The sequence below is a fragment of the Apium graveolens genome, chromosome 3, assembly GCF_009905375.1.
Source record: "Apium graveolens cultivar Ventura chromosome 3, ASM990537v1, whole genome shotgun sequence".
Classification (NCBI taxonomy): domain Eukaryota; kingdom Viridiplantae; phylum Streptophyta; class Magnoliopsida; order Apiales; family Apiaceae; genus Apium; species Apium graveolens.
Genome location: NC_133649.1, coordinates 294758246 through 294780263, shown reverse-complemented (window position 1 = coordinate 294780263; position 22018 = coordinate 294758246). Strand labels below are relative to the sequence as shown.

The following is a 22018-nucleotide window of genomic DNA, read 5'->3' as shown; positions in this document are numbered from 1 at the left end:
TATTTTAAAAAATTGCATACATCACATATATTTTGATTTGATTTTCAGTTTATCATTTTATGTTATTAAATAAACATTAAATAAAAAGAATTATAAGCTACTATCATTTAGTAGATAAATAATACTAGTTTAAAATCCTGCGGAACATTTATCTATATATATTAATATGTTAGTGTTGACCTTAGACCCCTGAATGAGTAGACCAATAACCAACTATCGAATTTTCAATAAACCAAATTTTGCTGTGTTCCCGAATTTAGGGTAGATATCATTAATATTTAAAATTTTAAAATTTCTGGAACATAGCATTAATGTTTGGTAAATAGAATGGAAAAATATTCGGAAACACATATAAATTGCGAAAGGTAAGAAGGCCCAAAAGTAGTGAGTGCGTGAGCCCATAACCCGAAAAGGCCCATCAACAACAGCTAACAAAACATCTTCAGTTCTGCTTAGTTGCAGCAGTGTTTAATCAGACAGAACAGTTCACTTAAGTGTTTATCTAAACAACAGACACAACACAACACAATGGCAACTCAAGATTAAGTGCATTTTAAACACCCAGGTTTGTCTTTTGTCTTATATTTCTTTAAAATTCAAACTTTATGCCTTTTATGTCTGTTTATGTATCAAATCTTTCTTGGGGTTTTAGGGTTTTTGATGTTAAAGTTTGCATCTTTAGCTAAGGCCTTGTTTGGGTCTTTTAATTTATCTTGATTTTAGGGGTTTTTATTGAATTTTTTGAGGTGCTGTATGTTTGTAGGTATGCTATGTTTATTTACAATTTGTCATGTTTTAGCCTTTAGGGGTTGACTTAATGTAATTGTTTTAGAAATTTGGAGGAAGAACTGAATCAAGACTTGAACTTTTGTGCACCCGGATTTCGTGTTTAGTATTTTATGGCTTTCGGAGGTTTTTTAAGATGTGGTAGTGAAGTTTAATAGTGCAGACATTGAGGCAAGTGAGTTATTGTTTTTTTTTAAATTAACCTGTAGTGCTATTTGATTGTATGATCAATTAGGAAACATTGTGATTATGTTTACTTTATACCTTAAATGGTCGAGAGTAACACTTTTAAGGTCGAAGCATAGATTTTGAATTGAGAAAATGTATCAAATCTTGCAAGTTCCGAATACCTTTTTGTTGAAGATTCCATAATTTGGGTTTTAGAGTTTCGGAGGAGATATTGAACCTGAGAAGTGATGAAAATGTAGATAAAGGAGTTGGATATTGGAGTTTCGGATAATTTAACTGTTAAAAGATCCACATTTTGCTAGTTTACTTCGTCAAAGCTTTGACAAATAGAGCAATTGAGTAATGAGGGTTTAAATGATTACATGTGTCAAGTTGATTCCTAGATTTTAATGAGATTCTGTAAAGAACTAAAGAGTAATGGCTAAACTAGAGGAAAAGAAAAGTAGTGGCTGAAACCTGTTTTGACAGGTAATAGCTTTCTCAACAAATTTTGGATAGAATAGCCATTATGCGAATGGTAGATAAAACTATGTTTTTTTATCGTTGCTATACTTAATAGAGATCAGCAGGCAATGGTTGCTAGTGTATAGGTGTTTTGTACTTGTTATCTTTGGTTTTGTGTTCTATTCAGTATTCAGGGTTGACCAGTTCTCCAGATGGTAGCTTCTAGTAATATAATTCTTTTGTATTGTATTCTTACCAAGCTTCTTTCTAGCAACCTGATCAGTGTTTAAAATTCTGATTGTCTATTATTTTAGCAGTTTTTGGCGAAGCAGCACCACGATCAGCGAAAGCCTGTTGCAGTTTTACATGTGAAGATGTGGCATGAGAAACAAGAGAATTTCCGTTTATCTGACCAGAAAACTTCTTCTAACAAGAGTTTTGGAGATTATGTCTATTGTAAGGTAATTCCACCTTCAGGAGATCATGTAGATAGTTTTAATGGGTTGTCAGGAAAAAGGAAATTAGCAGCTAATGACCTCACTCGCGAATCAAATATTAAGGAGTTTAGATCACCAGTAGGAGTGAATGAGCAAGAGAGTAAAAATGGTGTAGAATCATTTGCAGAACAAGCAACTTCCAGCCAGCAGTACGCAAACAATGATAATTATGGGAGGGATTTCCCAGAAGTTTGGTCGAGTAATGGTGTAGACTCCCGGAGAAATGCAACTGATAAAACGAATAATGCTTCTTTAAGTCAAAAGGAGGCTCCTTCTGCAACTACGATGCCTGTGGGGGAAAATGTCATTGTCTTAACTCAGCAAGCGCCGGCATGCCAAACTGAAGATTTTAAACCACTGCAAAATGAGGTACAATTTTGTGGCTCAATGTTAGGTAAGAGTTACGAAAACAACGAACAAAACCACGTCGGATCACAACATAAAGCTGTATCACCAGAGATGAAAAAGTCGAAGAACACCTCAGTAGATGACAATTTGTCAAAGAATGGAAGTAGACATGATAGTTTGGTTGGGGATGGCGAGAAAATTGTTCAGGATGAAGGTCCTTCTAAGGCAGATGAGAATAGTAAATTATCTTCAGGAAACTCATTGATCACAGTTAATAACAAGTTGTGGGACGGACGGGTTCAGCTAAGTTCTTCCGTGACTGTGTCTGCAGTTGCATTCTTTCAAAGGTCTTCCACATGCTTTTTTGATTAACAAATTCTGTATTTGATACTTGTCCACATGTATACAACATATAGACACCTACATACATTTAGTATTAATCACATTCCTCTCTTTATATTATGCTTTGTTTAATGCTATAATTGTATTGAGTTGCATGCAATCCCTCACTAGATATATTTCATTAAATAGCACAAATGCATTTTCTTTCATATATGGATAATTATTTCTTCTTTCTCTCTTTGAACTCCGAACCAGTCCACATAATTTGATAATCATGACTCCAATGACTTATATAATGTACTCCATACAAGGAAAACTCTACATCTTAAGTCAAAGTTGGGTCGATTGATCAAAAGGCTAATTCTATTGTGAAGGAGGGAATATCAAACTTTGAAGTGAACAATGTTTTGAATTTTCGTGCTCTTAAGAGAACCATGGAGATTACTTATTTTGTGGTTAAAAAGAGTAATTCGTATCTCCTTTTATATAGTGAAGACATTTAGTTTGTCTGACACAATGTAATCTTGTTGGATAGATATTAATTATTAAGAGACCGGGGACAAACAAATGTTCTTCCTATGATTAGTTTTGTTTAGTGGTAAAGCACCCTTGGGTCATTTATTTAAATCATCAAGTTCTTCCCTTGCGCAATGGGGTTATGGTAGACTCTTTTGGTTCAGGTATAGGTTATTGTACATTTTATCTTAATCTGGAAGGCATCTGTCAAGTGTCAAGTCAATTATAATTTTTACTGCATGCTCATAGCAACTTAGGATTGTAAAGTATTCTGGAAACAGGATATACCAAACCTGTGCCTAGTTTTATTACCTTGGAATAGCCTGAGTATATTTACTCTCTTTATGTGGGAGTCTATAGTGTCATCTGTATTTGTGCCTTGCAGAGGAATCTGAACATTGTCAATTTGTTCTTCTATTGCAAAAAATCTAGAAGTTAGAGAGTTATGGTTTTACCTTGTGCACCACTTACCTGTTGTTCTTATAACAAAGCTGAGATCCTTACTATTGTCTCTTCGTAATGAAAAAGGCATTCGGGGAAACAAATTAGGTCATTAAACTTTCTGTCCCATTACTGGCAGGGTTTCACGGAAATTGCTTTCAGTTACCTCTAATGGATGCTTGATGCAACCTTCACAATGCTGTGAAGACTGTTGCATAAATGTTGAGTGGCATGTGCATAAGTTTTGGGTTGTCTGAACTCTGAACGATAACATTGAATCAAAGTAGCATATTACATAAGATTATTGGGACTGCTGATCATTAGGATAATTAAATGCCAGTTAAGATGTTCTTGTAACATTTAAACAGAGTATTGGTGAAAATTGGGATCTGTTTTAGGATAACAAGAGGATGAAGGGAGGGGTGCTGTATATTACTTGGTCTGTTATTAGGAAAAGAAGTTTTCTGCAATAGATGTAACTGGTCAAGGACAGGCTACCTTACATTATAGGGATGCGTTAAAGAGGGTGATTACTGCAAAGTGTATCCAGATGATTTCTACTTTTTTTCCTCCGTCTCCTCTTTTCCTTCTGCCAGATTTTTTAAGTAATCAATTCCACATATCTTATTATACTATTACCTATATTGTGTGTTAACTCCCTCCAGAAAATTATGCCTTCACTGCTTTTTTTAATCCTAGCCGTATCACGTATGAATGTGATGGAAGACAATTGTGTTCATCATGATGTGTACTTACATACTTATATTAAAGAATATGCACGTCGAGGCTCATTCACTTTATATATAAGAAAAATTAGCTTGTTTTGGTCCTCATTTTAATTAATCGTTAGTACTTGGGTTCTGGCCTTCTAGGTTTTTCCTGGTTGAACCCTTTTTATTCGCTCCTTACACTGTGCACGATGTAATGTAGTAGTTCAACTTTGCTTGTATAGATAGTTGCTGTTATGTTTTTTTAAAACCCATGCTTCCATGTAAATTGCGTTTCTAGACAATATGTTTTAGTCGCCTGCTACTTCATTTACTTGACCTCCTACGAAATAAACAACTTCATTGTATAATTGTTCACTTTATTCACAATAATTTATGTGTAGTGGTGAAAAGTTACCTGACACCAGCTGGTCTGGATTCATTGAAGTTAAAGGAAAAGTAAGATTAGAGGCTTTTGAAAAGTATATTCAAGATCTTCCTCGCTCACGCAACCGCGGCTTGATGGTAAGATGTTATCTCTATAGTTTAGGAAACAAATATTATTAATGCTGCTTACTGCTAAATGAAGAAGAATGAAACGATCTTTGTTGCACTCTACAACCTTACTTTTACTGCATGAACTTACCTTAAATATGAAATGTTCTTACCACATTATATCTTTGACCGATAATTAAAGCCAAAAAATACTGGCTGCATTGTTGAATTGTAGGATATTTGCTCCAGTGTCTTGCCTTTATTTTGGGATTCCCTTCGGATTACCTATTCTTTAATACAAAACTTTAATTGGTTTTGTTTATTATGTTCTAGTGCCCGTGCGACGTTTATATATATCGGTTGATGCCTTCTTAATTCAGAGATGCTAGATATTCAGAGATGAAATATAAACGAAGTTAGCATAAGCTCGGATGAATTGAGTTGACACCCCTGCTAGTAAATTCAAACTATAGCTTGGAGGAATAAAGTTAAATATCAAAACTAAGCCTTACAAAGGCCTCATAGACTAAACATATGTAAGGCTGGGCTAGTATATATATTTTATCAATTTAAGTAATACCACACTGAGAAAAGGGTTTCAAAAATTAATAAAATTAGGTTAATGTTGGTTATGTATCATACTCATGATACATATTGTGATGGTTGAATTTAGTAAACTTATATATTTAAATAATAAATTATGAATAAATAGGTTTTAATCAAAGTTTGATTTTATAATCACCACTGAAAACAGGTTTTCAAAAATATAAAAAAATAGTAATGGATTTTTAAGGATAAATAGATGAAACAATAATGTTTTTGTTAGCAGGAATAGATAAATCTTTTAATAATAAAAAAGTTAAAGCAGTTTTATATTTTTTATGGGATTGAGTAAATAATAGTCATAAAATTTAATATGATACTTTAATGTTATACTGAGTTACAATATTGTATGATAGTTTTAATTAGATTAAGTAAATGTATCATATCAGTAATTTTTTTCTAGAACTTAGCTGTAATGTTATATTTTAAATTATTTATCATAAATATATAGGTGATAGAAGTTTCAGTTATTAATAAAGAGTATATAAGCGAACATCTACTAGGTTGTTTAATTTCTAAACTACCTATGAGTTTACTTTGTAACAAGACGTGCTTTAGTGATTGTTTTTATTCATAATGTAAATCGGAACTACGGAAAGATTCCGTTGAATCTCAGTAAATTGTCTAATATCCAGCATATGAAATCAGTGCATTCTATGCACTACATCTTTCACACTTCCAAATTTTCAGTACCAAATTCTTATGTTACTCGGACTCTTCATTTTGCGTCGTGTACCCGTGGCCGTGTCGGACTCTTGACACTCGGAATTAGGCACTTATTAGACAAAAGCATGTACATTTTTTTCAAAATATTGTCGAGTTCGACACTTGGACACATCCGTGGTGGAATACTTTCCTGAGTCCAAGTAACAAATCTAAGTTCGCACAGAAAACTAGTTTAATTTGATTTTGTCAAGCTGAAGATAGTTTAAGTAGCCAATTATAACAATAACCAGTAATAAGTTTAATTAATCTTATAGATGAAGAAATATGTATATGAGATCAGGAAGCACGGGGACAGGCGGACAGTGGGTCGAGTACCACCATACTATACTACCATTGAAGACCTGCTATCAGAAATTAATCCACCTTAGTATAGTCAAAACTAACAGGGAGAGTTTCATGAGAACAGGAAATTTTGTCTCTTTGTACCTATGACAGACAAGACATAATGCAGAGGAGAACTCAAAAGACCCATCTCATGACCAAGCTAATCTAGACCCCGTAAAGAACATAAACAATTGTGCTAGTTCTTGAACTTCTCTCTTTATTTTTTCACTCCAGAGAAAAACATTGTTTGCTTCATATACCTCTTGTAGACAAATTCATGCCTCCCTTGCATATGTTATGAAAGACAGCACAGTTTGTTCAGTCTCCTACCAAATGATGCGAGTTCTGCATTGAATAATGCTAAGCTGGGGCTGAGATAAAATGGATCAATAAGCTATTGGTCAGATTGTTGACTGATTTTGCTTGTTAAGACTTTTTTTCCTTTTGATGGAATGTTGAAGATCGTTGACAGACCCTCATAACTTGGACAGTTGCTTAATGTTTCTATGTTGGTGACTCGTATGTCGGAAATGTATATTTCTTTATCTATAGATGTTTGTCTGGCTATAGTCGAAAAGAAATGTGGACCATATTGGCATGCAAGCATGTATACACGTTTGCTCCATTACCCATTATGTAACAACAGCAGTTAAGAAAGCTTCAAATAAAAAGGTTTGGTTGGAAAGCTATAGCATGATAATCCCCACCTAAATAGCTACTAAGAAATTTGGCATAATACTTAATTGTTTGAATTATTAGTTTTTACAAAGCTTCATATCTGTTGGTTTTTATTGAAAAATAAACATAGATTAGAAAACAAAACAAAGATTTTACTACTCTCAATCATCAAATTCTAAACATTTAAGCTTTTCTTTATAGGGTAATTGATAGGGGATAGGAGATGATTTAGGGTTACGGGTAGAAGACTCTCTCAAGAGATTTCAGAATACAACGCTTATCAATTTCAATAATAATAATATTCTCTCCTGATTTACAAAGATCAAAACTATATATATAATCTACTTTCCTAATTAAAGTAAAACTAATAAGATAACTAAACCTATCCTAGAATAATCTAATAAATGGGATTCCAAAGCCTATTATATTGCTCCCTAATACATTTTTTTTGGGATTTTTGACCCGCTGTCCTGCATCAATTCTCCCCCGCTGAAAAGAACTCGACTCCGTCGAGTTAATAAAATCACACCGAGCATTGATAAAGCACCAAAGTCTGTTGCATAACTGGCACATGAGAACAGTCACTAGCAAGAGTATAATCGACGACCATTCTTGACAACAGTACATGTGTTGGCACGTGCAACATGATGAGCTTCTCGATCAACAAGCCATGGACGCCCCAAAATGATATTACAAAGCTTCAATAGAAGAACATCGCACATAACTGCATCATTAAACTTCCTGGTTGAAAATTTAACCAAACACCTCCTTGAAACCCGAAACTTCGTATCATTAATCCAAGATATATCATAAGGACTTGGATGAACCTCTGTCGTTAAGCCTAACCTTTTAACAGCATCCGCGGCTAAAACATTTGTGCATACCAGTATCAATGATGAGAGAACAGATTTTACGAGCACATGTAACTCTAGTGTAAAAGATTTGTTGTCGTCGTACATGTGAATCATTTGTACCATCTTGCATTGCTTGCATAACCCAAGATTAGATGCCTTCTCTAAATGTTCCTCCGCTTTGAGGTCTTCTTTAGTCATCTCGACGTATAAATCATCAAGATTTTCTTTTTCCTTTTCAAAGGTGAATTTTGTCTAGGAGAAGGACACTCGGACATCTTATGCCCAATTCCTTAACAGTTATAGCATTGGCTAGTATTACTACCTTGTGATGAGTACCGGAACACGATTATATATGCTGGTAATCGTTTGCTGGCCTTGACTAGGATCTGAAAGAACATAAGTATTCCTCGGCGAGTTAGAGAATGAACTCATCCCAAAGCTCCTCTTCCGATCATCCTCAACTAAATATGCAATTTGAATAACATCCTTTAAAAACAAACTATCTACTACCGGCTACTTTACCTAAAATATCATGATGCAAGCCTCGACGATACATAGAAATAAGGACATATTCATACCAAGGCTCAGATTGTGCTGCCAAATTATAAAATTGTCGAGTGTAATCAACAACAGGTTTGCTTCCTTGCACAACTTCAGTAAACTGAAGTGAATCACGTTGTTTATAGTCTGCAGGCTTAAATTGACGAACCAAAGCAGCTCTCATGTCTTCCCATCCTGCCACATGTTTATACTCGGATCTCTGATATTGCTCCCACCAAATACGAGCAATTCCTCTTAAAATTGCAGAAATAAAAACTACTTTCTTATCCTCGACTAGATTATACCATCGAAAGAAGTTGTCAATGCTATGTAGCCAATTTAGGAATACATCCGGTTCTTGATCTCCACGAAACTCAGCAACTTCAAGTTTCACTATATTTGTTCTCTGTTCTGGGACATGAACATAAGGCTGAGACCGCAATTGAGGTTGAGGCTGCGGTTTGTGGTTGAAATTCAGTTAATTATTGAAGGCTATTAGTAATGAACTTTAGTGATGCCTTCACATCTCGCATCTCTTAAAGTCAAACCTTCAATTTTGTAGCTCTCAGTATTTTCTTCAATATTTTATCGAGTCGACTGTTTACTTCACTAGCATTGACCATTGTGGGGAACTAAGGGTTGTTCTGCAATTGGTTTAGGGGAAGAATAAACTGAAATTCAATAAAAGCAGTAGACAAGTGGTGCCCTGATTTTTGGGATTGCTTGGAAGGTGTTTGACAAAGGTTCCGAAAGAAGTTGTAATATGTAACTGGGAAGGTGGGTGATGATGGCGTTTGGTAGCTGTTGGGGGCTGCTGGTGGCTGCTGGATGCTGCCGGTTGCTGGTGGTAGTTGCCGGTGGCTTATGGTGGCTGTCTGGTGGGTTGCCGGTGGATGATGGTGGGTGAAGGAACGGTGACTGTGATACCACTTGATAGGGGATGGGGGCTGATTTAGGATTAGGGTGGAAAACTCTCTCAAGAGATTTCAGAAAACAACGCTTATCGATTTCAATAATAATATTCTCTCCTGATTTACAAAGATCAAAACTATATATATAATAATCTACTTTCCTAATCAAAGTAAAACTAATAGAATAACTAAAACTATCCTAGAATAATCTAATAAACTGGGCTTCCAAAGCCTATTATATTGCTCCCAAATACTTTCTTTGGGCTTTTTGACCCGTTGTCCCACATCACTAAAATATTGTATTGGATTACTACTTCCAAAAGACATGAAAATTTTCAATAGCTATCTCTACTAATTCATCCTAATATGTGGAACTAATTTTACTTATCATAATTATCAAGATCTAACCATTTAGAACTTTGAAATTTTATTCTAACATTCCATCTTAATTCAAAGTTCTAGAATTGATTGAACCATTGATCCGTTGATGTACTTCCGAGCATTATCATTTTTGATGGAGCACTTCTCTCTACGATTGCTTCTGGTGCACTTCTCACCATGATTATGCACTTCTCACCTTGATGATGCACTTCTCACCAATTTACATATTGGAGCACATCTCTTTAAAATCAAAACAATTCTTCTTTGTCATTAATTTGTGTATTATTGGAATTTTTTTTCCGTCTTGTTTCTACCATACTTTTGTGCATGTCCGAACCTGATGCATTTAAAGCATTAAGGCTTTCCTTTATGCAAAAAAAAATTTTTGTCATAACAAATCTTATTATAATAATCCCTGTGAGAAAATCTTGTTTTCGCTTTTGATTCGTCTGTGGATAAAGCTCCTTCAACAAAATTTTTAGCTTCCTTGTTTCATATTGCTCTCCTTTGTTCTTGGTCTTGTAATAAATTTATTAGCTCAGATAAAGGTAATTCACTTGTATATTTTGAATCTTCGAGAGATGAGAGTTTTTCTTTGAATATTTCAGGCTAATTCACAAACAACTTCTCTACAACTTTGCTATCGGGTAGATCTTCTCCCATCAACTGCATTTTATTCAACACATCCATCAATTTGTCATAATAATCTTGCATGGTGTCTTTTTTTCATGGCTAAAGTCTTAAAATCTTTTTGAGATTTAAATCTTGCATCCGGCTTTTTTTTTTCCATGGCTAAAGTCTCAAAATCTCTTTTGAGATTTAAATCTTGCATCCTCTTTGTTCTTGCGTTACCTTCAGTTCAGACAAATCTTTTAGCTTATACCAAGCCTCTTTTCCTGTACTAGTCATAATTTTTGTGGAAATTGTTTCCGACGCAGCTGCATGAAATATTGATAAAGCCCATGGAGCCATGCTTTATTCATCTTCATGAGTCCTGATTTGATTTAGTGTTTGTTTGTTTGCAAGCGGTTGTATCTCCTTCTCACATGATATAGTTAAACGATGGTATGTGAACTATCATCTGAATTATAGATATTGTAAAAATCTCCTCATATAAGATAAATGATGTATAATCCCTTAATATAGACGAATGCACCGAGGAATTGAGTTAGTGTAAGAAATGGAGCCCTTGTCCTTGTTAGTTTGGGACCAAAACTGTATATGATCCCACAATTTTTATGGTTCCAGCCTTTCCGGACACCTAAAATTATCACATTGTATTCTCTATCTATTCCTATACATTTTCTGTTTCTGGGTGGTAACTGTAAATTTATATTCAGGTTATATCACTTTGCTGGAAAGAGGGATCTTCTGAATCTGAATTTGCGGGCATGAAAGAGGTGAGGAATCTTGATGCTATAATGTAGAGTTGGCTTGTTGAAGGAGTGCGTAGATATTTCACTGTCCTCTGAAGCACATAAGAATATAAGTCGTTATTGATCTTTTTTAGGTTTCAAATGGATACAAAAAGGGAGAAAAGGTAGGATATGCTCAGCTCTCACCAGGCACAGACCTTTACATATGTCCTCGTAGTTCTACCATTATTACCATTCTTGCCAAATATGGTTTCTTCAAGGGGATGTCTGCTATTGAAGACAAACAGGAGTCTTTGATTGGTTGTGTGGTATGGCGTAAAAGCCAGGTTTGTTTAAATTCTGTTTCTAAAACAGTGGAGAGCAAGTGTAAGTCTTCATCAGAGCAACATGCTACATCTGTTTCTGGATCTTTGTCTAATCAAGTTACTGGGAAAAAATCTTATTCCACACAAGCAGGTCAACAAACTAAGCCAACTCAACATGTGACAGCAGTGTCCACTCCAAGTCTTGAGTGTACTGGTGGAATTGGTAATGAAATTAAGAAGATTGAGTCAAGTAACGTTCATCTTGAAATAAAAAAGTCTTCCTCTGCTGATACAATCCCAGCAACTACTTTGGTTCCAAGCAACATCTCAGTCCCTCAAAAAATGTCTGTACCTTCCCCTGGACCATGTCAGGCTTCCAGTGGGACCCTATTCAAAGTTCAAGAATTTCTTCATGCTATTTCTGGAGTAGAGCAATCTAAAGTGAACTGGCAAGAACAAAATGCCTCGGTTCCTGTCCAGTATAATGCGAAGAAATTGTGTTCGCCTATTTTTGACGAAGATGATCTTCCTGAGTATGACTTTGGAGTCGCGCGTGGGTCCTCCACTGCACTCAGTAAAGGTACTTCTATGCTTGATATGAAGCTTATCCCCGGGGGGAATTTTAAACAGGATGGTTCAGTGTCAGTAACCATGGGGACTGTGCATTACAGTATCTGCTCCTAGCCAAAGTGTAAATGATATCCCCTTTTCTACATATCATTCCGCTCCCTTTCAAGGAAAGGCTTCGCCGGAAGTTGTTTGTGAGAACTCTCCTAAGCACAACTGGGAAGAACAATGTAATGTCCAAAACAAAACTACAGTGTTGCCTCCTACAGCTGCTTTGGTCTCTACCGAGAGTTCTTGTACATTGTTAACCAAAAACAGATTTCTAAATGATGACGACGATGACGACATGCCGGAGTGGTGCCCCCCAGAGCCATACAAGCAATCTATTATCCTTCCTCCTCCCCCGTCAACGACTATTCCTCAGAAACTACATAACTCATCTTTCGCAAATACGTCTTCTGTCATCCCACAATCTGTTATCCTTCCTCCTCCCCCGCCGCGACCTGTTATCCTTCCACCACCACCGCCGCGACCTGTTATCCTACCACCACCCCCTCCGCGACCTGTTATACTTCCTCCACCTCCTTCTGTACACTCACAATTTTCCTACCAACAGTTGCATCCATCTGTCCAGGTTCCAGTCTCTTTCTCTTCAAACTTGCCAAGGCCTGTACCTTTACAAAGCAGTCCAAGCAATTTATCTGGTATTAACTCTAATTTAGCTTTAAGACCGGAAACCACTTCATTGGACATAAGACCTCCGTATCAGTTTTCTGGTACAGCAGATTGGAGGCCTCGACGTTGAAGAAAGATTAGGGGCAATCTGTTTTTTTACTAAAAAGTATGTTCTTAGGTTTCCTCCTTGTATGTTGCATCATGAGGTTGTTTGGAGAACTGCTCTCTGCCAAAAATTTTAAGTTGTAAAATGTATATGATTTGTATTTGTAGTTGTTCCTCCTAGTTCTTGCATAATTTTCAGCTGGGTTTTTTTCATTATGCATGTGGGGACTTGATTTCAGTGTTGTCCAAGTCTGGTTTTCATTCAAGCCACTGTTAAAATGTTTTATGCAAACCAGTTTACCCTATGGAAAGAACACATTTTAGTCTCTACAATAGGCTAAATTACTAACAAATCCGAAGATTTATTTTAAGATAGAGGCTTTTAGCTGTCTCTTACCAAGTTGATCTACAACATAACTACCAATAAGAAGCATAGAGAATTAATTTCTCGATGCAGCAGGGGTATCTTTCTCGTACCTTTACAGGATGTTCAGGTTTGAACCTTGTTGAAGATGCGTGAATCTTCTTAACCTAGCAAAAAAACACCTCATACCCTTTTACGGGATGTTCAGGGTTCGAACCTTGTCGAAGATGCGTGAATCTTCTTGACTAGCAAAAAAACTCCCCCGGAAAAGTAGAACAAGCATGAACCAACTTTTTATTCATTACAGTAAAGTATCATACATGATCCTTTTTCTATCTCAATAAAAAAAACAAGTGAATAATACAAGGGAACACTGTTTATGTGAAGAACAAGGAACCAGATTGGAAATTGGTCCCCAAGCTTATTATTAGCCCTTAATACACACAGATAATACTAATTGGAGGGCCTTCCCTTTCTATTATTTTACATGCATAATCATCATCCTGAGCACTTCACAACATATGATATGATACCCTTTAAACAAATTTACTTTTGTATGCAGTTGTTAGATGAGGCTGGTATATGCATTGTAGGCCTGAAATGGCGTATCGGAACAGTAGGGATGGGCAGCTGGACCATACTGGTTAGCAAATGAGTTAAAAGGCTGTTGCTGTGGGTTCATCATCATCATCATCATCTGCTTGCTGCTGCAACATATAAGGCCTGTTGCTGGACAGTAGATTCCGCGGCTAGAGTATTGGATGCATGAAAAGGTACGTATGTTGTTTGCGTCATCATAGGATTTGCTAGTGAGGTTTGTTCCCATGGATTGTAACTCACATTCTGGTTGCTTCTTCTGATTGCATCATTATATAAGTTATCTGGTTTGAGCTTGTCCTGATCTCCAGCCTTTTAATAAAAAACGCAACGTTTCATTAGAAAGACTACTACTGTGAACAAATTTAGATGCATGACTATTGCACAGATCACTTTGAAACAAAAGATTCATGCAAGAACAGAAAGTGTACTGTGGAAGAATGTTCTTTACCAGTTTGCTTGAAGCTGCATTGCTCTCGTTAGGGTCAAGAGCAGCAACAAGTGCCAATTCCCAGCTTGATGTTATTTTTGCCAGGTCTGGATTAGTAGTTGTTGAATGCTTCTCTGCACATACCACAGGCGAGCTTATAAAAAAAATTGTAGTCAGAATGTGCAATTAAACTTTATTGCCTTAAACACATTAGTAGATCTTTCAGGACACTCTGAGAACAACCAACAAGTTACTTAATTTATGAATTCGACAACCCTGAATTCTCAGGGAACTTACCGACAGGAACAATAGCCAATTCTGATGCATTCTTCTGATCTGAAGCAGAAAACGCTGGAGAAGGATCATCCAGACACTACAAAAAGACAATGCAGGCATATAAAAGGTTGAATTCTCTACCTCAAAGAGAGATTGTACTTCATAGGAGGACTAAAAGAATCATGAGGATTACCAACAGATCTGGTGGTTGAACAGGAGCTTCCACTTTAACTGGTTCAGGTTTAGGTGGAGATGGAGAAGGCGGCCTTTTCTCTTGCACCTCCTCTTGGTGCTTTTCATGCTCAATGGCTACAATCTCTTTCGGAGCATCAAGTTCCTGCTTTGCAAGAAAAAAAATACTTATTACAGATTTCTATAGGATTTTCTCCAGAAAAAGTCCCATATTGTCAAGATCAGAAAATTGAAAACAGAGGTCTACCGTCTACATACCAGATCCTTGCGAACAATTGAACTACGAGGGGCCTCTCCTACATACTCTTCCATAGCTTGCAAGAACTTTTCAGAAGGCTTCATAAAAATTACACACAACAACAGACAATGGCTTAAACGATAAGAAAATTTCCCGAGTCACCAGACCTCAACACATGACCCCAAAGATTACCAACCTGCTCGATTCTTGGAAGTCTTTCACGTCCAACATCAAGGATTGTACAGAGCTCATTGAATTCCGACAGTCTCTCAGCCTGATATAAAGTGATATCATGAATCTTCTAATAACGTTCATGAATGGAATCAGGTAACAAATTCTACAACAATACCTGTTTCAGTGCCCTCCTATATATGTCTAGAGCCTTCTGAGCATCATGCCTTTTCATTTTAAAGAACTGATTAAATTGACACTGTAAGTACTCTTTCATGAGGTATTAAACTTTGAAAAGCATAATGGCCAAGTCACAGCATACCTTCTCAACCAAATTATCTGTGCCATCTTTTATAGCATTATGAACTCTACTGCTTTCTGAAGCAACCTATGTTAAACGAAACAAATCATCTCGAGTTAAAATCTTATAGGCGAGTTCTTAAGAGGAAAGAACTGATATTAGCATAAAGACTGGTGAAGTTTACAAACCAGGGAAAGTGCTAACTTAATGACATTGTTTTGGAACCCTGCCCCTTGAGGCTGCACAGAAGAAGTTATCCAAGATGTTACTAATTTGAAGGTTTGCCGATAGCCAGATAACATTAAACGAGAGTAGAGTACCTGACAGCCTATAATGCGGAACAATAGCTGCTGCAATGCTGGTAGATGATCAAGCAGCTCAGGAGTATCGAGATCTCTAGTTCTCTGCACCAATGTAATTATGTTTTAGTCTGACTGTCAACTGCAAATTATGATCTTAACATAGTAGCGTTTACACTGTTAAAGAGTATAAGATCTTGTTCGGGTCTTCCTCTACCACCTTAAGGTTTTAGTGTGACTGGTTACTTAACATAGTATCAGAGCTCGGTTTAGGGTACACCACACAGAAAAAAATGTACCGGGCATTCCATCTCAACATCATATTTGAGCACGCGCATGCATTCCAGACGTTCTTCTAGAAATAAAGCATAATTACGAACCCAAACAGAATAGTCCCAGGCTGAGCAGAAGATCAATGCAAAAGTTACTATTATTCTTAAGAAGCTTTCCTTTTCTAAAATGGAGTGGAGAAGAATGAAACTTTAACATACCATTTGGACTAGAATCATCTTTGAAGTTAGCCATATTGAGCATATGGCGTTTGTAGCTGCTGAAATTAATCAGTTCTTCCTGGAACGTCGGATCCACTTCCCTCAAAGCTCGATGAATAAGAATCAAAGTTTTCAGAGCAACCTTAACAGACATTGTAAAAATAAGATCAACCTGCAGAATGACTTCCTCAGTAATGATAGCTCAGGAGAAGTTCATACCGCCCAATTGTGAGTCTTTGATAAACGTCTCGAGAGAGCATGAATGCAGTAAGCAATATCTGCACGAGGCCTTATACCCGAGATGAAAGCAAAGACAGCTGCAACAATGATACCAGAAAAAAACTATAAGGTTCCCTAAACAAATTTATGAATATCGTAATTTGAAACATCATCTCGGTTCATAGTTAAGCTTACTTTTAACATGTTGCTCTTTCGCAGGGCGCTCATAATGATTTGTTGCCTTGACAAGGTTGATTTCCAGTTCCTGCAGAATGCAAAAAGGGATCAGAACATTCTGAGCATGAATGTTTAGCGATCTTGTAAAAGAACTCGAAAATAAATTTACGAGGTATATATACCTTGTAATCACTGTGTACTTTAGCCAGACTGACGGCGGTTTTATCCTTTATAACTCCCACTGCTTTTCTGATGGCACTTTGCTTCATCCCTCCTGACATTGTATCCTCGAGACCTATAGCTGCACGATATGCATCCGAAAAGTTATTTACTCGTCCACACAGTACAGACTGTCAAGAAACCAGTTACTCTGAAATCTCAAGGTATTAGAGCATCCACAGCCCTCGGGGTCAACTCTCCCGGGGACACTTACGCATTCCCCCCGCCACGTCATCCGAAATGACCCCATAAAAAAAGTGACCCCAATCTATCCAATGTTAAGCCCACTTCCCACATTTGTAGTAGCACTCTTGTATTATTATTATATTATATATCTAATAATTGTTTTTATTATTTGATTTTAATTTTAATTTATTAGTATACAAATTTTAATAATAAAATTAAAGTGATTAATTTTTTTAATATTACAACATTAATATTTTCAACGATAATATTAACGTTATATTCACTTGCGGAACTCAGTAATCAAGAGTGTGGCAGCAGCTTTTACAGGTTTTATTATAAAAAACTGAATTGGTTTTCAAGTGGCCAAACCCGGCGTGGCGTCCCTGGACCATTTCTATCTAAAGTACACAATGTTGTCTAGTGTCACAAAAGGTTGGACAAGCCATTTCACGCGGCCCCATGAGCAAAGCAGCCCCGCGTTGCACTTGCTCTTAGAAAATGGACATTTCCAGGATAATATATTTTTCTAACACAGACAAGCTAGAGTTAATTTCAAACACATACATTCAATTCGTTATAAAATTAACATGCTTGAATAACTAATGCGGAAAAATTATTGAATATAGTACGTCTAGACACATATCTATGCGTCAGGCTCAAACGAGAACCCTATCTTTTACACCTAAATACGAGAAACAAAAACACGAAAAACAAAGAGGCTAGAGTTCATTACAAACACAGACATTCAATTCTTTATAAACTTAACAATTACATGCGTAAATAACTAATGGGGAAAAATTATGGACCGTATTGTATGTCTAGACACATATGTACGAGTCAGGTTCAAACGAGAACTATATCTTTTACGACTAAACATGAAATACATAAGAACGTATGAATACAAAAAAATGCATAACATCTCATATTCTCGAAAAATTATAGCTACATGCATGTAAATTTAGGAAAGTACATTACACTATATATTGGTCTTGGAGATGATTTGCAGGTGAATGCAAAATTTGGAAAGAGAAAATGAAAGTGAAACAAGGGAAATGATGTGGGGAAAGAGATGGGAGTGGTCCTTACATTCAAACATGAACGAGAGAACATACTTCATTACCGGGCCCACAAGATCCGGGCTCCATTTTACACATTTTATTATTTTTCAAATTATCATTATTATTATTATTATTATTATTATTATTATTATTATTATTATTATTATAAACTAAATGTACTTTCTAATGATTTATTTTTTAATTATTTTTTTAACTATATAATAGGTGTAGATTTAAGTTAAAATTTGGTTAATTGGACTGGTTTAGAGCATTTCCAACCGTTTCTTAGTTTATTCCCTAAATTTAATATAAAATATTGGATCTTAGTAACTTAAGACATCTTATTATCAACTCCAACAACATTCCCTGTATTCATTTCTTATATAATAATTAATCATTAAATAGTAACATTATTACGTAAAATGAAGAAAGAGAAAGTCTTTTTTCAAATATATATTATAAAATAAAAGTTAGAAGAGAAGAGAGGTTAGGTAAAGATAAGGAATTGAAAAAAGATCTTAAAGGATCTTAGTGATTTAACGAATCACTAATATAATGTTGGAGTAGTTTTTTTCCCCATATTCCTTCTATTTGACTTTAAAACTCCAAATATCTAAACTGTTTGAGTTGCTTTTAAAGTCAAAATGAACGTGTATTTAGTATCCGAGAGTTGCTTTTAACCTCAAAATGAACATGTATTTAGTATCGGAGCAGGCATGAATCTTATAAACAAGCAGAGGACAAGAGAGGCAACAAAAGCACACTGTATTCAATCTTTGGTTACTTCACACTTTTGATGAATATAACCAATCTTCTGTAACTTAAATACAACACATAAAGAATATAAAATGATTGCTAAACCTACACCTTCAACAATCAAGGCCACAATTTTGTGAAATGCAACACTAACAATGCGTTACATGTTGGTTTCACAGCCAATCCTACTGCGAAAATCAAGAAAAACTAGTGCAGCACCATAATGTGACAATGCGCCCATGATTACAAACACATGAAATATCTGGTGGCTGTGTCCGGCTAGATCAAACCACCCGGGCCTCCACCTCTCAGGAACCCGAGTAACGTAGAAGAGTGTGCCTATCAGATACGATAGCGCCATAGCCAGTTCGTAGCCAAGTAATACATTCCTGCTAGGCTCATTCCAGTTCACTATCATCGCGTGAACTGCAGGTATTAGGCCAAACAGCCCCATTGCCACAAAGAGTGAGGCTCTGAATGCGCGGAATTTATTTGTTGAGAATACTGGTGACAGCAATGTTATGATAGTGAAAATGCCCATGATTGTGATCCCACTAAGGTACAGAATTTGCCAGTGTGGGGAACACTGGAAGATGTAGTAGATTGGAGGGAAAAAAGAGGTGATGATCATGACTGCAATTCCAACGTAGTCTAGTCGGAGCATTAAGATGTTTAAGGGGTGGGAATGGCAGCAAAAGAGGTGGCAAATGCTGCTTGACAGTAGGCAGAACATCGAGCCTCCAAGAAATACAAAGAATGGCCACCGTGTAGCTTCAAATTCTGGTTGTGTAATGTCCATACCAAAAGACGATGAGTGCTTCAAGTCAATCAGTTTTGTTGTATCCTGTATTACCAGAATTTTGACTATTAGTATCCTAAAATAGTATCTAAATGTAAATTTATCTATGATCGATTAACGATGAAATGCGAGAGGTGGAAGAGCTTACAGAGAAGAAATTCTTGGAATTAAGAGAAACATTCCCAACTGAACCTAATGGAGAAGACCTGCAAGTAAGATGCATAAATCAGATGATCACTAGAGAATACAATGATCGATAGACATATCGTAGATGATTTGATTATCACTAAGCATATGATTCAAAATTGCAGGTAATTAAGGTCTACTGAGAAGCTTTTAACAGAGTTTCAATTACAGGGTCTATATTAGGTAAACTACCTTCTAAATTGTACACGAAATCAAAAGGCGAAGTTGTTAGAAGTTTGCTCGAGCTTGGCAGGACTATTCATCAACAAGTGAATCATTAGGAATGACCTTTTGAATCTCAAGGTTTGCACCAATATACTCATCGGCCCCTGAAGTACAAAAACGATCTTTTTGACCCCGAAGTACTGAAAACTAATCTTTTTTTAAACCTTGAACCGCCTGGTTTACACCGATTTTTTCCCGGTCCTTCGGTTTTTTTCCCAGTCCAAGCTTAAAAATGTACGTTTTCAGTACTTCAGGGTAAAAAAGGGACCGTTTTGTATATTAGGGGCCGAAGGGTATAATGGTGCAAATCTTGCGGTTCAAAAGGTCATTATTAACTTCCGTTTAAACGTATCTCTGATTTGTTCTCACTTTATTCTCATTTCGTAATCTCCGTAATAAATTCAAATTCTAACAAATAGAAAGGGACGGAGGGGGAGGGGGTATAATAGAATAGCATTGTTAACAGAAACATACCAGGTGGTGAAAATATTGAGAAACTCGACCACAGGAGGGACCTGTATCAGATTCGAGCATGTCAACCAGACGAATAGTATAAATCCAACCAGATGCCTGCACAAACATGTATAGCATTTATGTCAATATTGGAGTTTGTTTTACACACCAACGCCTAGTTATCATCATCATTGCCAATATAATACTGCTACCATTGACCGTTCCCACCCCAATTTTTAGACCCGTAAACGAACCGAGCTGTTCGTTAACAAGCTCGAACTCGGCCCTTAAAGCTCACTTCTTAGTAGGGGTGAACAAAAAACTGCCCCAACCCGCCCCTTATTTCGGCCGACGGAGCGAACTATTTAAAATCCGAAGTTCAATTGATTTAATTTTTTAGGGGGTAAGCAGGGCGGACCTGGGCAGAAGTCTGAAAATTTAATAGAGAATTTTTTTATTTTTAAAATCTGGATATTTTGTTAAACATCAGTAAAAAAAATTCTAAGCCATGACCAGGAGCTAGCAACAAAATATTGACGATATTTTATTTTCACATAACTCATATGAGATCCTGGTTCCGCCATTAGGTGTTAGCACAAGATATGCGTTGATTTCACCCTTCACCGACCATACTTTTGTGAGATATACCGAATATGTTTGGTCAGATTAAAAACACGAAAACTAAGAAACTTACGTCCAAACGTTGAGAGTCTCATTATGCCACCGGAAAACGCTGAAGAGAGCTTGTTTAAGAGGCCAATTAGCTCGATAATAATTCCGAATAAACTCATTATCTTTCATGTAACCTGGCAACTCCTCAAATGTGACAAGATCATAACTCTCTGTAAACTTTCTCATCTTGTTCTTCTTTTTCTTCTGGCTCTTCTTCTTGATGATCATCTTGGTAGAACTAGTTAACAACTGGCTCTGATCCATTTGATCTTCACTTGACATTTCTTGTACAAATGTGTGTGTGTGTGTGGTTTTGTGTAAGTTGAAGAGAGATTTATACAAGAGATTGGTGAATATGAATGGAGTGTGTGGATGTGCTTCCGGGTGATTTCTAAGTTGGTGTCTTTGTCCGATTATTAAGTGCAGTTTAGAGGAACCGAACTAACAACTGCATGCATTTAAAGACACCCCCCGCCTCTTTGCTTTGACTTGTTAATACTATTATTTTATTATTATTTGAAATACAGTTTGGAGAATCGGCAATGCAATATTATTAGGTTATCAATATTATGGACACTTGCATATTGCGCTGGCAAAATAACACTACTTGGTAGAGCTGCAAATGAACATAACCGAATGGAGTTTTGTGTAAATTGAGTAGAGGTTTTTTTTTTTTAAAACGAGTCGAGCTGAACTGAACCGAGTTTAAGAACCGAGCCAAAAGTGATGTTCATGATCGACTCGTTTATAACCGAACCGAGTCCGAGCCGAACACGAGTTTGTTCATAAACAACCGAATCGAGTTCGGATAAATTTTTTAATCGACCACTAACAGTTCGCATAATTTTTTTAATCGACCAACCTTAAAGTTTGATTTTATAATTTTACAGGTATATGGA

At 36.3% G+C, this 22018-nt stretch overlaps 2 protein-coding genes and 1 pseudogene across 3 annotated transcripts; 1 reads left to right on the top strand and 2 right to left on the bottom strand.

Annotated features, from left to right (window-relative positions):
* The first annotated feature begins 424 nt into the window (after nt 1-424).
* LOC141713638 (uncharacterized) lies at nt 425-13017 on the top strand. Of its 2 annotated transcripts, none has more exons than XM_074517142.1 (5): nt 425-565; nt 1737-2611; nt 4675-4795; nt 11123-11182; nt 11293-13017. In XM_074517142.1, the coding sequence occupies exons 2-5, from the start codon at nt 1794-1796 to the stop codon at nt 12145-12147; spliced, it is 1854 nt and encodes a 617-aa protein (XP_074373243.1). In that variant the 5' UTR covers nt 425-565; nt 1737-1793; the 3' UTR covers nt 12148-13017. The 2 variants fall into 2 exon arrangements, with proteins under 2 accessions (XP_074373243.1, XP_074373244.1); XM_074517143.1 differs by having other exon boundaries at nt 1734-2611.
* A 428-nt stretch (nt 13018-13445) lies between these two features.
* On the bottom strand, nt 13446-18013 carry LOC141711154 (putative clathrin assembly protein At5g35200; annotated as a pseudogene).
* A 763-nt stretch (nt 18014-18776) lies between these two features.
* On the bottom strand, nt 18777-21527 carry LOC141713637 (heptahelical transmembrane protein 1-like). Its single transcript, XM_074517141.1, has 4 exons — nt 21142-21527; nt 20469-20564; nt 19732-19789; nt 18777-19628 (listed from the first exon to the last, which is right to left on the bottom strand). The coding sequence occupies exons 1-4, from the start codon at nt 21399-21401 to the stop codon at nt 18945-18947; spliced, it is 1098 nt and encodes a 365-aa protein (XP_074373242.1). The 5' UTR covers nt 21402-21527; the 3' UTR covers nt 18777-18944.
* Nucleotides 21528-22018: the final 491 nt, after the last annotated feature.